The sequence below is a fragment of the Magnolia sinica genome, chromosome 4 (assembly GCF_029962835.1).
Source record: "Magnolia sinica isolate HGM2019 chromosome 4, MsV1, whole genome shotgun sequence".
Classification (NCBI taxonomy): Eukaryota; Viridiplantae; Streptophyta; class Magnoliopsida; order Magnoliales; family Magnoliaceae; genus Magnolia; species Magnolia sinica.
In genome coordinates this window covers 71,849,696-71,866,040 of record NC_080576.1, presented here as the reverse complement: position 1 = coordinate 71,866,040, position 16,345 = coordinate 71,849,696, and the positions used below count along the sequence as shown (strand labels likewise).

Sequence of the window (16,345 nt, the reverse complement as noted above, 5' to 3'; positions counted from 1 at the left end):
GGACATGTCTTACTTTAAACCATCCACAGAGTTTACTATTAAAATGGATAGACGGGGTGGATCAAATACATAAATCACGGGGGATCGCACAGAGTTTACTCGGTACGCAATCCCCTACCATCAAAATGCTCAGCCGCGCACTTGGCATAAGTTCTTGTGAGAACTTTTTGAGAACTCATAATACGTTTTGTTAGTCTAAAATCTGATGAAACATCCCATGAAACCCACGGGGTCGAACTTTTACATTGATCCAAAACTTTCGTGGCCATGGAAAAATAAAACAGTTTCTCCCTTGATTTTCATATCACTTTTCTATGGCTCACTGGAGTTTTAGATCAGGGTGAAAATTAGTCCCCGGGAGTTTAATGGGATTTTTCATTACACGAACCGTTCGGATTAGAGTCTCATAATACGTGTAGAAAGGATCGCACGTGCACAGGTGCACAGGTGAGCATGCGTACGAGTAACACCTCATCCACTCCCGTTTTCAAAGCAGAAAAGGAAACATTGCGATCAAACCCAACCGTTTTGGGGAGGAGTAGAGGGAGGGCGGTCGTTGCAGACAGAGAGATTGCAGAGAGGGAGGGAGGTCATTGCAGACAGAGATTGCAGAGAGGGAGGGTGGTCATTGCAGACAGAGAGAGATTGCAGAGAGGGAGGGCGGTCGTTGCAGACAAAGAGAGATTGCAGAGACGGAGGGCGGTCGTTGCAGACGGAGAGAGATTGCAGAGAGGGAGAGCGAGAGATTGCAGAGAGGGAGAATTGTGTTCAACCATCTCTCTCTCTCTCTCTCTCTCTCTCCCCCTTGAAAAACCACAACGAGAGAGCAACCAATTCTCAAAATGGCATTATTGGCGCTTCCTCTGCATCAAGGCCCACCAAACCACTCTTCTCATCCTCACCCTCCCTTCCTCCTCCTCACTACTCCCCTGCAATCCTGCACGTCCATCAAGCAGGCCAAACAAATCCATGCCTCCATTCTCCGGAACAGCGGCCTCCTTCACCACCACCAGCGGCAAGAGCTCTTTGTATGGCTCATCTCGGCGCTCCACGGCAACCACTCATCTTATGCTGCTCTTGTCTTCGAACAACAACTTCAAGAAGACGCCACCACCATCTTCATGTGGAACACCATGATCAGAAGCCATGCAAGTAGTAGCAGCGATCCCATGCATTCCTTCTCCCTCTACAACCGCATGCGGGAAAACGGCATCCTGCCCAACAACTACACCTTCACCTTCCTCATCAACGCTTCCGCCACTACTCCCATGATGCTCCGCCTCGGTCCTGCCATCCACGCTCAGACCATCGTCTTTGGCATACCGAATTCGGACGTGCATATTCACACGGCATTGCTTCACATGTATGCAGCTGGAGGGAACATTGAGAATGCTAGGAGCGTGTTTGATAGGATGCTGCACAAAACTACAGCTACATGGAATGCCATGATTGCTGGCTACACGAAGCGGGGTGACGTCGAAAGCGCTTGGAATCTATTTGATGCAATGCCTGACAGGGATGAGCAGTCTTGGAATGTTATGGTTTGTGGGTATGCGAGGATAGGTGAGTGTGATGTCGCAGGCATGTTGTTCGAGGGAATGCCTGTGAAGACTCTGCCCACGTGGAATGCGATGATTGCAGGGTATGCTCAGGATTCAAGACCTGCTGATGCATTGGAGGTCTTCCGGCAGATGCAATTCGCTGGAGTGACACCTGACAAGATCACCATGGTTGCAGTACTTCCAGCTTGTACTCAGTTAGGTGCTCTGGAATTGGGTGAATGGCTTCACGTCTATGCAGACAAGAACAGATTGAGTAGCAACAACGCCGTATGTAATGCACTGATGGACATGTATGCAAAGTGCGGCAGCATCGACAAGGCGATGGCCGTGTTCAAGGGTATGAAGGAGCGAACTGTGGTGTCCTGGAACACGATGATTTCCGGAATGGCAATACATGGCCGGGCGAAAGAAGCCATCGAGCTGTTCGCAGAGATGGAGAGCGAGGGAGTGGTGCCTGATGATATAACATTCGTGGGGCTTCTGAGCGCTTGTGGGCATGCCGGATTCGTTGATTCAGCATGGGCTTACTTTAGAAGGATGCTTGAGGTTTATCAGATACAGCCCAAGATTGAGCATTACGGATGTATGGTGGATGTTCTGGGGCGCGCCCAACTCTTGGGCGAAGCTCTAGAGCTTATAGATAACATGCCAATTGAACCCAATTCAGTGATCTTGGGGTCACTGCTCAGTGCTTGCCGGAGTTGCAATGATTTCCAGCTAGGAGAAATGGTGCTCGAGAAACTAGTGGATTTGGAGCCTCTAAATCCTGGCTACTATGTGCTACTTTCAAATATGTATGCTTGCTCGGGGCGATGGAGGGAAGTTATCAGAGTCCGGAACTTGATGAAATTGAGAGGTATAGAGAAAACTCCAGGGTGCAGTTCAATAGAGGTGGACAGCACAGTTCATGAGTTCATTGTGGGTGATAAGACCCATCCCCAAACCCAGGAAATCTATGCTAAACTGGAAGAAATTTCAGAGAGACTGCATTTGGTGGGTTACATGCCGGATACTTCTGTCGTGTTGTTTGATTTGGATGAAGAGGAGAAAGCTCAGAACCTTTCAGTCCACAGCGAGAAGCTGGCTGTTGCCTTTGGGCTTTTGAAAACAAGCGCAGGGAAACCCATTCGTGTGGTGAAGAATCTACGTGTGTGCTGTGATTGCCACACAGCCTTAAAACTCATTTCTAACGTTTATGAACGAGATATCATTGTCAGAGATCGCAACCGCTTCCACCATTTCAAAGATGGCATCTGTTCTTGTAATGAGTACTGGTAAAGATAAGAGCAGCCCCATTTTGCATCTGTTGGAAGAAAGGTTTGAGCTAGAAAACAGTAGTTCAGGAACCTTGAAGTGCCCAAAAGGAAAGGGTAGTTAAGGGTATGTATCGTTCTGAAGCAGCAATGGTGAAAAGACAGGTTTACTTGTGAAGAAGCATGAGCCTAGACTGAGACATCCATTGACTAACCGGTTGTGCAATAGGAGAAGGAGAAAACAGAAGTTAGATGCAGAGAACATGATGAACTCTTTATGGAAAATGCCATGGATCACTGCATTAACAATGTTTGCCTAAGCAAGTTGGCCTCGAAATCACAATAACTGCAAATATTAGGCAGCACATGCAAGATAAATTAAGACCGAACTGCGAGAATGTTGGGTGCAAGCAGATTGCATGGCAGGTTAATTAAGGATCAAGCAGCAATTACATGACCAAATCGGAGAGCCAAAATATGGAAATCAGCGATCTGCTTAAATCAACTACACAAGGGAAAGATGAGCCAATTCACTTGATCCAACGACAATGATGGTATATGCCAATACACCCGACCTCAAGCAAGCATAAGAGCGGGCCCTCCTTTTATTCGCTACTCTTCGCCACTATGGGCACGCATATCAGGCACGCATGCACTCATTTTTCTCTGTCCTCTCTCTTCCTGATCTTTCCTCTCCCCTCTCTTCTCTCTCTCTCCTCTCCCTATCCATAAATAAGAGAACAGGAGAGGTAATGGAGCTTTTGGCAGTGGAAGGGAGAGGGTTGGAGGGGAGAAACGGTGAAACGGGGTGGCAGCTTGTTGTATGTGCAGTGGGCCCACTAGGGGTTGCCCCCTCCCAACACATGCACACGTGTTTAAATCTCCCACTCAACCTTATAGTGGAGAATATACTACCATAAGGCTTGCTCCGACAAGATTGATTGAGATCACATATAAAGAGTACGAATCAAGAAATTGGGACCAACTGAGATTCCAGTGTCTTTATACATAGATGTTCGTACGCTAATTGACCACCTAGCGCACAACCTCCTAAGCTATCAAATGCTTGCCCTAGACACTCATGACCACACCGGGTTAGAATGACCCTTGATTTAGGATTGTTCTGTTAGCCTATGTACTTTTATTCTTATCAAATTTAAAATATAAATCCTTTTGCAAATGTTTTTTAAAGTTTTTAAAAAATAAATTATTTACATATATATAATTTCGTGAAATTGTTTGTAAATTATCATCCCACAAAATTTGATAATGTTGGTGTGGATAAGATAAGTCTCAAAGTGCATAATCATGCTCCTAAGAACTTAGTGTCGCTTCCAAGAGGTCTTTTTCACGCAACTACACAATTCAAAATCGACTAATCCGCTTGGTATTAATTCTCCAATTAAATTAATTATGAAAATCGTACTATATACTAAAGCAGCAACATAATCTCATCCTTCAATACACAAAGGTAGGTAAATGAAGGCACAAGGGTCACGTATGAGACTAGCATACTTGCATAATGCAATCATTAAATCGAATCAAGTATCCGTAGGTAAATTGGTTAGGGAGTGGAGTCTAACTTAATGCTCTGTTACTCACATACATTACAAAGTAGACATTATTAGGCACATGTTGAGTCTACAATACGCATGTCTTGCCTAAGGTGCCTAATTGCTGACTCAATTCAGTAACTCCTAACATGACACCATAAAGGCCATGACAAACAAAGAATCCCATTTAAAGTGTGTGAGTACTAGCTTAGCAACTCGTAATCCCATCAAGTAGAGATCTTGCCTAAAGTGCATGAGTGTGGATTCAAATTTTTTACGATATTTTTTAAACACATGATTCGACGTGTAATTTTTTCAAACACATAATTCAACGTGTAATTCGATAGTCAAATGTAGAGGTAATAGGAGACGGACTAAGAAATTTGTAATCATTACAAATTTACAATACATTGTAGTAGAAATCTCCTGTATAAATGCAAGAATCGTTGTACATTTCTTGTTGATTTGACATCTCAGTAATGTAAAAGTATCATCGTTGCACTTTTACCATGGCTATCCAAACAAACACGAGAATTCTCGGTCAAATTACCTGTTGACTAAGAGCCCGGTATTGTAGTTTGTAATCATCGCACTTTTACAATTCATTACAATCGCAATTCGTTATCCAAACATGCCCTAAGGAATTCTCTATACTCATGCTTGAGATTCCTGACATGCTCAAGAAGGGACTCCTCTTCAACTTCATGAACAGGTTGCAACATTGGGTCCAACAGAAACTACAACAACAGGGTGTGCAAGACCTAGCTTCAGCAATGACAATAATGAAGAGCCTGATTGAGTTCACGAGCGGAGAATCTTCTAGGTCAAGATCACCATCAAGGGATGCTCATGGAAAATGCGAGGGAGAACGAGGGGCCTACTACCACTAGGGTGGGTTGAGCAAGCCATCAGGTGGCAAAGATGGCAAAGGTGTTGGGGACATGAAGGATGATAAGGATAGAGGGGACATGTCCAAGCCATGAGAGTGAAGTGCTTCATCTGCAACAGGTCACACATGGCAAGAGAATGCCTGAGCAAATATGCGCCCACCACCCTTGCAGGTAAGCTAGAGGAGAAGAAGGATGAGGATAGTGAGGAACAATGCATTAGGTCGATGCAAGTCAGCATTACGGATGATAAGCCCAAGAGCCAAGAGAAGAGTTGGAATTGCTTCATTTGTGATGGTGACATTGGGCAAAGGATTGCCTGCGTAAGAAGCCTTTGGGCTCAGTCCAAGTTGAGCAGGACAAAGGGCTGAGAGTTTGTTACTTGGGAGCTTTGCAGGGACAAGTGGTGAAGGAGGGCAAGTCACTTGGATGATTGTTGATGTATGTGGATGCGCATATCAATGGTGCATCTACTTCGACTTTGGTGGATATGGGGGCAACTCGTAAATTCATCTCCAAAGAGGTGGCAAAGTGGTTGGGTCTCACATTGGTGGAGAATGTGACCTGATCAAGGCAGCCAACTCAAAATCCAACCCACTTAGAGTGTGGCCAAGGATGTGGAGCTACACGTTGGTGGGTGGGTCAGCAAGACAAATCTCTCTGCCATTTTGGATGATTTCAAGGTAATATTGGGGATGAACTTCATGTACTAGGCGAAGGCGGTTCCCATGTCCCACTTTGGAGTGATGAGCATCATGGATGAGGGGCATCCATGCATAATACTGATGGCGTAAAGGCCAATGATGGGATGATCTCAGCCTTGGAACTAAATTAAGACGACAATGACAAGACAATGCGACTTGACAGTTCGAGTATCCAACGTGTAGCCTCATCAACAAGTGATTGATGAGGGCGTCGATGCAACAGGTGGGGAAGAATATCATGACTGATCATTCTCATGGGCCTAAGTCATGCGCTTGGCCAGATGTATACTCATCTTGTACATTGGAGAACTTTTGTACACAAGTGTAGGGAATCTTGAATAGAGTATAAATGCGTGGAAAGTTGTAGAGAAACTATAGAAAGTTCTAGAGTTGTGTACAGATCTCTAGAAGTTTGTAGAGAGAAGTTTGTAGAGAACTCTAGTGGTGTCTTGTGTAGAGAAATGTGATGAGAGTGAAGTGCTTCATCTGCAACAGGTCACACATGGCAAGAGAATGCCTGAGCAAATATGCGCCCAACACCCTTGCAGGTAAGCTAGAGGAGAAGAAGGATGAGGATAGTGAGGAAAAATGCATTGGGTCGATGCAAGTCAACATTACGGATGATAAGCCCAAGAGCCAAGAGAAGAGTTGGAATTGCTTCATTTGTGATGGTGACATCGGGCAAAGGATTGCCTGCGCAAGAAGCCTTTGGGCTCAGTCCAAGTTGAGCAGGACGAAGGGCTGAGAGTTTGTTACTTGGGAGCTTTGCAGGGACAAGTGGTGAAGGAGGGCAAGTCACTTGGATGATTGTTGATGTATGTGGATGCGCATATCAATGGTGCATCTACTTCGACTTTGGTGGATATGGGGGCAACTCATAAATTCATCTCCAAAGAGGTGGCAAAGTGGTTGGGTCTCACATTGGTGGAGAATGTGACCTGATCAAGGCGGTCAACTCAAAATCCAACCCATTTAGAGTGTGGCCAAGGATGTGGAGCTACACGTTGGTGGGTGGGTCAGCAAGACAATTCTCTCTGCCATTTTGGATGATTTCAAGGTATTATTGGGCATGAACTTCATGTACTAGGCGAAGGCGGTTCCCATGTCCCACTTTGGAGTGATGAGCATCATGGATGAGGGGCATCCATGCATAATGCTGATGGTGTAAAGGAAAGGCCAATGATGGGATGATCTCAGCCTTGGAACTAATTTAAGACGACAATGACAAGACAATGCGACTTGACAGTTCGAGTATCCAACGTGTAGCCTCATCAACAAGTGATTGATGAGGGCGTCGATGCAACAGGTAGGGAAGAATATCATGACTGATCATTCTCATGGGCCTAAGTCATGCGCTTGGCCAGATGTATACTCATCTTGTACATTGGAGAGCTTTTGTACACAAGTGTAGGGAATCTAGAATAGAGTATAAATGCGTGGAAAGTTGTAGAGAAACTATAGAAAGTTCTAGAGTTGTGTACAGATCTCTAGAAGTTTGTAGAGAACTCTAGTGGTGTCTTGTGTAGAGAAATGTGGAATATCCTAAAAAAGGTTTCAGAGAATCCTTGGCTGTTGGATGAGTGCCATATGAAACAATCGTAGCCATACATTTGTAGGTTCTAGAGTTCTCTGATCTACGAGTGCTTTAGTGTGATACAAGGTGTTCTTCCTTATCTCTTATGTCTTTCTTGCATTCTAGTGAACTTTGGTGCTTAGCATGTGGGATGTGCACTTGGGGAAGGCTGACTCATTCATGATGGGAATGTGAGACGAGCTTCCAACAGTCTATGCTTGCTTGGGGAACCACTTGGGCTGTGACATCTGGCTTCTAATGAAACTTTGGAAGATGCTTTCTGTACTCCCTTTCTTGCCCATTTTTCTTCTATACGCATTGAGAACAACAAGAGCCTCCTGCGATGGCAAAATACAATTCCATGCGAAAAATGGAGCCTCTAGCTGTCACATCCTTGCATCTCTAATCATTCTAACAAATGTTTCTGGCTATGGGGAAATTCTGGCATACTTTTCGTTAAGAAGTTCTGCTGAGGATAAGCAAAAATAGTGCACTTGGGTGTGCAAGAGAGGATGCTTCATCCCTTCCTTTCTTGTCTCTGTTGCTCTTTTGTGGTTTCTGCAGTTGCAGACTGGCATCATTTCTATTTTTCAATTTCAGAAATTAGATGTTAGAGGATTTCTAACCTTAAAGATTGGTCAGTTGCGTCTAGCTTTCAGCTGATGGGTACCTTAGGATCACATTAATCCATCTCTCGCCTTCATTTCCATTCCAGTTGGTTTATATTGGCAGTCTACATCAACAAAGTGACATATCACATATGCAACCAAAGCAAATAATTCCTAGCATACAACTTGAAACCTCTTTACTCTGTTGCTTACAAGGCAGTTGGACACTGAATTTCCACTTTCTACATGCAGTGGAAGTGGAAAATATATTATTGTAACGCTTGTAGAGTCGCAGTTTCCAATGATTTGCGGTTGTTTGCAACATCTCTATACATAATTACATATGGATGTGCACTCTGTGCTTGCTGAAGTCTTTGAGTGGTCTGTTTTAGCTGTTTCCCTACTGTCTTGAAATTTCATCTTATGAATATGGGACCCTTGCTTTTATGTTGAGTGTGGATCTCCCCATCCCAATTCAGGGGGACTGAGCTCAATTTGTTAGCTTCCGTTAGATTTTTATTTTTATTATTATATTGTGTGTAACTGTGTATAGGCTTTACATATTCAATGACAGTAACTAATGTTGCCGCTACTTTAGGGGTCGGTGCTTAACGGATATTACCTCCTTCAAAATATTTTTAGTCAATGTAGGCTTTGGTTTGTGTGCATGATGGCTTTCTTGAAATATTCAGGAGATGTGATTTCTTATTTTGACATATTGGTCAAAGCTATGCCAATATATTGAATATACCAATAGACCCACTACCATTTGATCGTTTTCCTGGACTTTTCAGTCGATTTGGTTGCTTCAATTGGCTAATTTTGTTATTGGGGCATCAATCTTATAATTATTGGGGCATCAATCTCTCTACCGTGTAGTAGTATTAACAAAAGTAGAAGTATTTTCAAATTACAATGTAAGCACTTTGAGATCTTGGCCGGCCAAGTACAATACCACTTGTGCTTCAGAAATGGCACTCTAAATTGAATATTTCTGTATTTGATACAAAAGTGCCATTACGCTGCATCTCTAGATTGAAGTATAACTGTACATAGGCAGCAATAATGAAGAAAAGCTATTTTCAATATTTATTTAACAATACTTATCAAGATTTTCCCCACAGCATTAGTGAAGAAAGTTGCAGGAATCTTCTACCTTCTTGCTGCTCCCACTTTGAATTTGTGCTCCTGCTCCCTCCCATCCTTTTATATGTTTCAACATTTTGAAATAGTTGCTTTGACTTTCCAAATCTTCTGTCGCTTATGTTCATGTTTTGAGAAACTAAGATAAATATGGGCAAATTATTTTAATGATTTCAGTTGCCTCTGAAATTGATTGCTCAGTTGGAGGCCCCATTTCTGTGGAGATTGCATGAGACAAGGCTAGATGCTTCTTGGAATGCTTATTCTTTTAATCCAATGAATTAGAAGCGTGAGGATTTAGTGAGTAGATTTATTTTTTTTTCCGAGCAAGAGAACTAGCCTGACTGTGGAGCGAATGCGCCTATTTCCAAGGTTCTTGGAATGCTTATTCTTTTAATTGAATGAGATAGAAGCATGAGGATTTAGTGAGTTTAAGAATATTTTCTGAGAGAGAACTAGTCTGACTGTGGAGTGTAACCTTTTTCCCATCTCACGTTGACATTTTTAGTGGACACTAGAGCTATGATCCTGTATCTGCCAATTTGGCCATTGCTGGGTGGAAAATATGGATTCTGAGTGAATGATCAGCATGCTTTATGTGGAGAAAGCTTGTGAGTCATGATTGAGTTGATTGTTCTTTCATCTTCTGGAGGTCAGGAATGATGGCTTTGTGGTAAGGGCTGGAAATGGATTTTTATGGCATATTTCACAGGTAAAGAAAAAAAAAAAAAAGTGGTTGCATCCAGCCTGCTGCTTCTTTATGTTGATATTTGCTAAGGGAGCTTCTTTGTTATCCAAGTACAATTACAGGATTGTGTATGGCAGATCCTCTGAATCCCAATTTGTGAGACTTGTCCAATAGGCATCATTTCCAATTTGATGTGTTCATTTTAAAATCCTTTCCAGTAGTATCACAATTTAGGCTATACGCCTATTGGCATGATTTGCTCTAAATTCCAAATTACTTGTGGGTCTAGTTTTCAAAAAAGTCTTGGGAAAGGGGGATCCCTTATCTTTATCCTTATCTAAGCACCAGACACTGATAGCCAAATTTTGAAGGATCGTATGTTGCTCTAGGTGCTTCTGATTCAGTGGTATGGTAACTCCCATTTCACCCTTTCTCTTGCTTTTGTGATCTTGCGTTAAATTGGGAAGCCTATTCATTTGCCCCCACAACTAATCCCATCAGTGTCTTCCAGGCAAGGCCTGCAGTTGTGATTTTTTGTTATGTAGATTTAACTTGCTTGGGGAAGCATCTGATATGATCGGTGTTGAGAAGCTGACCATGAAGTACTCAAAAATGGCTGTTTTTGGAATCTTAGATAAGCAATTAATAAGAGTGGGGAGATTGAGAAGGATGTTGCTAATATAATTAGAGTTGGGTGGGAAGTGGAGATGTGCCTTTGGAGCTTTTATGTGATTATTACAACCAACCAAATTGAAGAGAATTTTAAAGGATAGCTATTAGACCAACCATGCTTTATGGGATAGAATGTTAGGTAGTTGAGGAGCATGTTCATTGTATGAGAGTAGCTGAAATGAGGATACTGAGGTCAATGAGTGGCAAAAGGAGAAAGGATAAGTTAAATGAATGCATTCGAGGGAACTTAGGAGTCATACAATTGGTAATAAGATGAGGGTAAGCAGAATTAAATGATCTGGCCTTGTGTGGCGAGGACCGAGAACTGCACCGATTAGAAAGGGTGAGTCGGTTCAAGTTGAAGGCCCAAAAAGGGCAAGGAGAAGGCCCAAAAGGATGTGGGGGATGTAGTAAGAAAAGACTTGAAGACCTATGTTTTAACTGAGGATATGGTCCTTGATAGTGTGGAACGGCATTTAGCCCACCCTTCAGGAGTTGGACTTTGCATTGGTTCTTAAGATCCTTTGGTGAAGTTGGGATGATTACCGAGTTCTGGCACAAATGATTCTTGCTGACCTGTATCCTCTCTCTCTCATGCCAACAGACTTAGTGAGAAAAGAGTTTGCAGAAGGAATTCATCCCTCAATTGCATAAAATGGTAACTTGTGTTGTTTCCTGGGATGCACTACGGAATCTCTAAGAGTCAAGGACCCTTTCTGCCTGGAGCAGTTAGTTTCAAACTTCCAATATAGCCTTGTTAGGAAAATGGTGGATGGTAATAGGTCCTTTCATGTTTGTAGGTGGAGGATAGTTGATGCTTGCCCCTGTTTTTGGTACATTTGAGTAGTAGTTTTATCTGTATATGTATAGCAAGTAGCAAACCATATATCCCTGATCCAGAGTGCTTATTCTTCCAACTAATGTTGATTGAGGCTGACGTTGACATTAAAAAAAGAAGAAGAAGAAAAATTAGTTTGCTTTCTTAAGAACCGGACCAAACAACAAACAGGGGATGTGAGTGATCACAATTCACAACCAATTCAAAATGGTTTTGGCTGTCGCAATCTTTGTAATCTAACATGTAATTCAATTTATAAACTGCTAGTTAAAACTGGTTAAACAACCAGTTAATAACCGTTTAACCAACATTTAATACCGTTAGTGGTAAAAACTGGTTTGAACAGCTTTCTGTCTTCACATCCCACTGACATGGTTGCTTATGGTCGAGCAGGGTTGAATTGAGTGGTCCAGGTTTTGAAACCTGCATGGAAGGTTTCTTGTGAAGCTTAATTTGCTGAACTTACATTCATCAGCTACAATTAAGTTTAAATTTTCTTATTGCCGTTATAGGTTGCTAAATGCAGATGGCATTTTCTTCGTTGGTTGCTAAATGTAGATGGCATTTTGCTTCATAGGTTGCTAAATGCAGATGACATTTTCTTGCTTTTCCCTGCTTAAATCTCTAATTTTCTTTTGCGACCAATCTGCCTATGAGTTGTGATCCCAAAGCCGTGAAGCAGAGTCATGTTCAATCACAGTAATATCTGGAGTGTTTTGTATTTTCAGTAACTCATTTCTCCATGACCATGAAGAGTATGAGAAAATACCCAAGTGGGCAAAGCTTCAGCCTTTCCACTGATGGATTTCGTGGTCCCATAGCTACTGCCTTTCCACCAAACAGGGCTGTATCTGGATTATGGGTTCCCTCCAGGTGAAAGGGTGTCTTGATATATAGATCATAATGCTGACGTGGAAAACTGGTATGGAATCCTCATGAAATGGAAAACTGTAGATTCTAATGGTGATTCTTTTGTTTTCTTTTGAAGTGCAGTTTTCCATAGAAAATGTTTAAAGGTTGAAATAGTTAAGTGTTCAAACGTCGAGAGGCAAACCAATATGGAGCCCTCAGGAAATGAAAAACTCTAGATTCTAATGGTAATTATATTGTCTTCTTTTGAAGTGTAGTTTTCCATGGAAAGGTTTAAACGTTGAAAAAGTTAATGGTCAAACAGAGAGAGGTGTGCCTCTCATAACCTTGGAAATCCAGGTTTAATAGGTTTTATGGAAGACATCGACATCTACATTTTACTAGTATGGAAATGGAAATCCATAAACTATTTTTTCCCCTCAAACAAGAGAAAGATAGGTTTCCATGGGAAACGAAGTATTCAACATCCCAAACACCTATATTGAAAATAATAATAATAATAATAATCCCAAACACCATATACATTTCCCTGGTGGCTTAAATTGTAACAGGCATGCTGACATTGGGTTGCTAGTTCCACAAAAAGCTCAGATTTGCAACTTATCATAATTCAAGATTTTTTTTTTAATTTTTTATTTTTCCTTTTTCTGGTTTCCATTATTATAGAAATGTGATATGATTAACTTCTGAATGCATGTTTGTTGTTGTTATCAATGCTTGACATCAACAGGGATCATTTATTGGTTATTATGTTTAAATTCTAAGCAGAACTGTACTTTCACTTTCCATTAATTTGTTCTCTTGCAAATGAAGAATTTATTTTTTTAAAAGGAAATTTGAAGATCTCAGATGCAAGTTGAGTCGAGTCACCTGCAAGAAAATCCCTCCCACTCCCAAGTTACTACCATGTAATTGTATGACTCGCAATGGGATTATCACCATATCTAGCCTTCTAATCTCATTCTCTAGTCTCTACTAGCAATCAATGCATTACAACTCCAGTAGAATTGTGTTCTTGGGCTATTTTGCCTTCTATCTGCATTTTGTTCTGATTAATGCATTTGCCAGCGTTTTTATTTTATTTTATTCTGGGGAAAGTTTTGAGTTCTGGAATCCCCATCCCTTGAACAACACGTCTTCCTCATGCGTTGCTTTGTGATTCCGTTGGTATCTTGTTAGTTTAGCAGTGTGGACTCAAACATCCACAGTGAAGAAGAGATCATGTCACAGGCCCACATGATGCTACAGGATCAATACAGAGAAGTTTTTCATTCTTTCTTTCCCCTTTATTTTTAATTTTTAATTTTTAATCAAGACCACTAAAAATAAATGTTGAGAGGGGGCAACCCTACTGGGGTCCACTCACGCAAGGCAGCAGGCTGCGTCTCCCTTCTACCATCTCTCCTTTCCACCTTCGGGGAGTGGTGTGTGTGCATAACAGTAAAGAAAAGTAGAGAAGAGGAGCCTACTCTTGTACTTGCTTGAGGTCACGCATATATCAGCATACCATCATCACCTTCGGATCTGGCAAGTGATTGGCCTCGTCTTCCCATTACGTGGTTGATCTGAGCGGGTGATTGATTTTCATGACTCGATTTCCTGATTTGGTCGTGTAATTGCATTGCATGATACATAACGATCACCAAATTTTAACCTGCCATATTGTTTGCTTGTGCCCAACCGTGGTACCAAAGCAGTGATCAACGTGATTTCGATAAGAGGAAACGGTAATAAATTTTTTATTGCTATGTACAAGTTGCATTACACGAGAATATGTAGTAGGTGATGTATTTTTAATTACTACAACATGCGTATGTCATTTTGTAACATTGACCCATGGTGATATAATACTTGTATTCCATAAAATACATAAAATTTGTGCTCGTTTGGCATTTCTACTCTAATTCAATAAGAGCTATTCTAATAAGCTTTTTTTTTTTTTTCTAGCTCTTGTTTTAAAGAACCTTGTTTGGTGAAATTCACTTTTTCTAAACTGAAAAAGCTATTATTTGAAATAAGCATGTTTGGCAAAATATTTAAATATGAGCTTCTTCTTCTTCTTCTTCTTCTTCTCCTTTGGGGAAAGGGGTGTGGTTGATGTCATTTTTAAAGATTACGGAAGCATAGTTGAGATGACCCGCCCCACCATTGTGATTTTGTCCGCTTTGGATCTCCCCCGCACGGCTTTAAAACGCGTCACAACAGTTAAGGGAGAGCCTCCACATATAACCAGTACTTCGAACGAATGCTCAAGCGATATGAGATAAAGTTCCGTCCATAGTCACCTGCAACAGTATCTCGCCCAGCACAGTAGCTTGCCTAGACACCTAGCCCCGCCCACATCATGCCTACTCACATTGGAGCAGGGACCGGGGCGTCACAATAGTTATAAGAGCAATCCATATGATTGTTTTGGTCGATCTCACCGTAGATAGACTGTGCCCCAAAAGGCAAAAGACTGGATGGCTATATAAAATCTTCATGTTTTAAGACATTTGGGCCATCTATTATGGCGGATATTGGATGTGGATCGTCCATCATATGGAGCCTACCTTTAATGTAGATTGTCCATCTTGTGAGCCAAACACTTAAAGTGGGTCGTCCATAATTTAGGGGCCCACCATCAATGCTAATTATCCTTTGTGGGGCCCCTTAATGTCCACTATCCATTACTGATCACGTGGAGTTTATATTTGATGTGTCCATAATGTGGGTCATACCTTTGCAGTGGATTGTCCATCATGTGGGGCCCACTTTTGATATCCACCATTCATCGTGTGGGGTGTGCCTTCTATGTGGATCATCCATCACGGGGCCCACTTTGGATATGGGTCATCCATCATGCAAGACCTTGGATGTGGGCAGTCCATTAGGTGGGGCCCACTTAATGTGGATTGTCCATTACGAGGGGCCACACTTTGATGTGGGCCATCTATCATGTGAAGCCCACTCCGTCCATTTTGTGGGCCCACCTTGATGTGGACCATTCATTGTGGGGTCCCACCTTCGATATGGGCCATTCATCATGTGGGCCCACCTTCAATGACCATCATCCATCATGTGGTTCCCACCTTTGATGTGGACCACCCATCAAATGGAGCCCACTTGAAATGGATATTCCATCATGCTAGGCCACACTTTGATGCGGGCCATCTATCTTGTGGGGCTCATCTTTGATGTGAACTGTTCATTATGTGGGCCTACCTTGATGTGAAGCATACATCATGTGGGCCCCATGTTCAATATGGGTCATTCATGGGCCCACCTTTGATGTCCACCATTCATCATGTGGATCCCACCTTTGTTGTGGACCATCTATCATGTGGGCCCCCACTTGATGTGGCTAGTCCATCATGTGGGGCCACACTTTGATCTGAACCATCCATTATTCGGTCCCACATTAGACGTCCACAATCCATCATATGGGTCCTACCTTTGATATGGATTGTCCATCACGTGGGGCACAACCTTAAATATGGGCCATTCATCATGTGGGCCCACCTTTAATGTCAACCTTCCATCATGCGGTCTCACATTCAATGCCCACCATCCATCATGTGGGTCCCACTTTTGATGTGGACCATCCATTAGATTGGGCCTGCTTAATGTGGATCGTCCATCATGTGGGGCCACACTTTGATGCGGGCCATCCATCATGTGGGGCTCACCTTTAATGTGATTGTGTATTATGTGGGCCCACCTTTGATGTGGGCCATTTGTCATGTGGGGTCCCACCTTCAATATGGATTGTTCATCATGAGGGCTTACCCCAGAGAGATGGTAAAGAGAAGAGAAGAAGGTAATATGTGAATTACTTGGAAAGTTTAAGAATAAACTAGTCTAAAAATGAGCTAAAAATGTCTACTTATGGAGTTAAATGAGCTATTTTTCAAAATGTAACCACTCCCCAACTTATAAAATCCAAGCTTATTTGTTACTTTTAAAACAAATAAGCCCCATAATTATACTTTTACCGAATAGTCTAAACATTTTT

The 16,345-nt window shown here is 42.2% G+C and overlaps 1 protein-coding gene across 1 annotated transcript; it reads left to right on the top strand.

Moving 5' to 3' along the window:
- The first annotated feature begins 546 nt into the window (after window positions 1-546).
- On the top strand, window positions 547-13,407 carry LOC131243205 (pentatricopeptide repeat-containing protein At3g62890-like). Its single transcript, XM_058242374.1, has 2 exons — window positions 547-3,909; window positions 13,183-13,407. The coding sequence occupies exon 1, from the start codon at window positions 843-845 to the stop codon at window positions 2,838-2,840; it is 1,998 nt and encodes a 665-aa protein (XP_058098357.1). The 5' UTR covers window positions 547-842; the 3' UTR covers window positions 2,841-3,909; window positions 13,183-13,407.
- The last annotated feature ends 2,938 nt before the right edge of the window (window positions 13,408-16,345 follow it).

Excerpts from the sequence above, each read along its gene's own strand:
- LOC131243205 (XM_058242374.1), top strand. The coding sequence starts at position 843 with ATGGCATTATTGGCGCTTCCTCTGCATCAAGGCCCACCAAACCACTCT.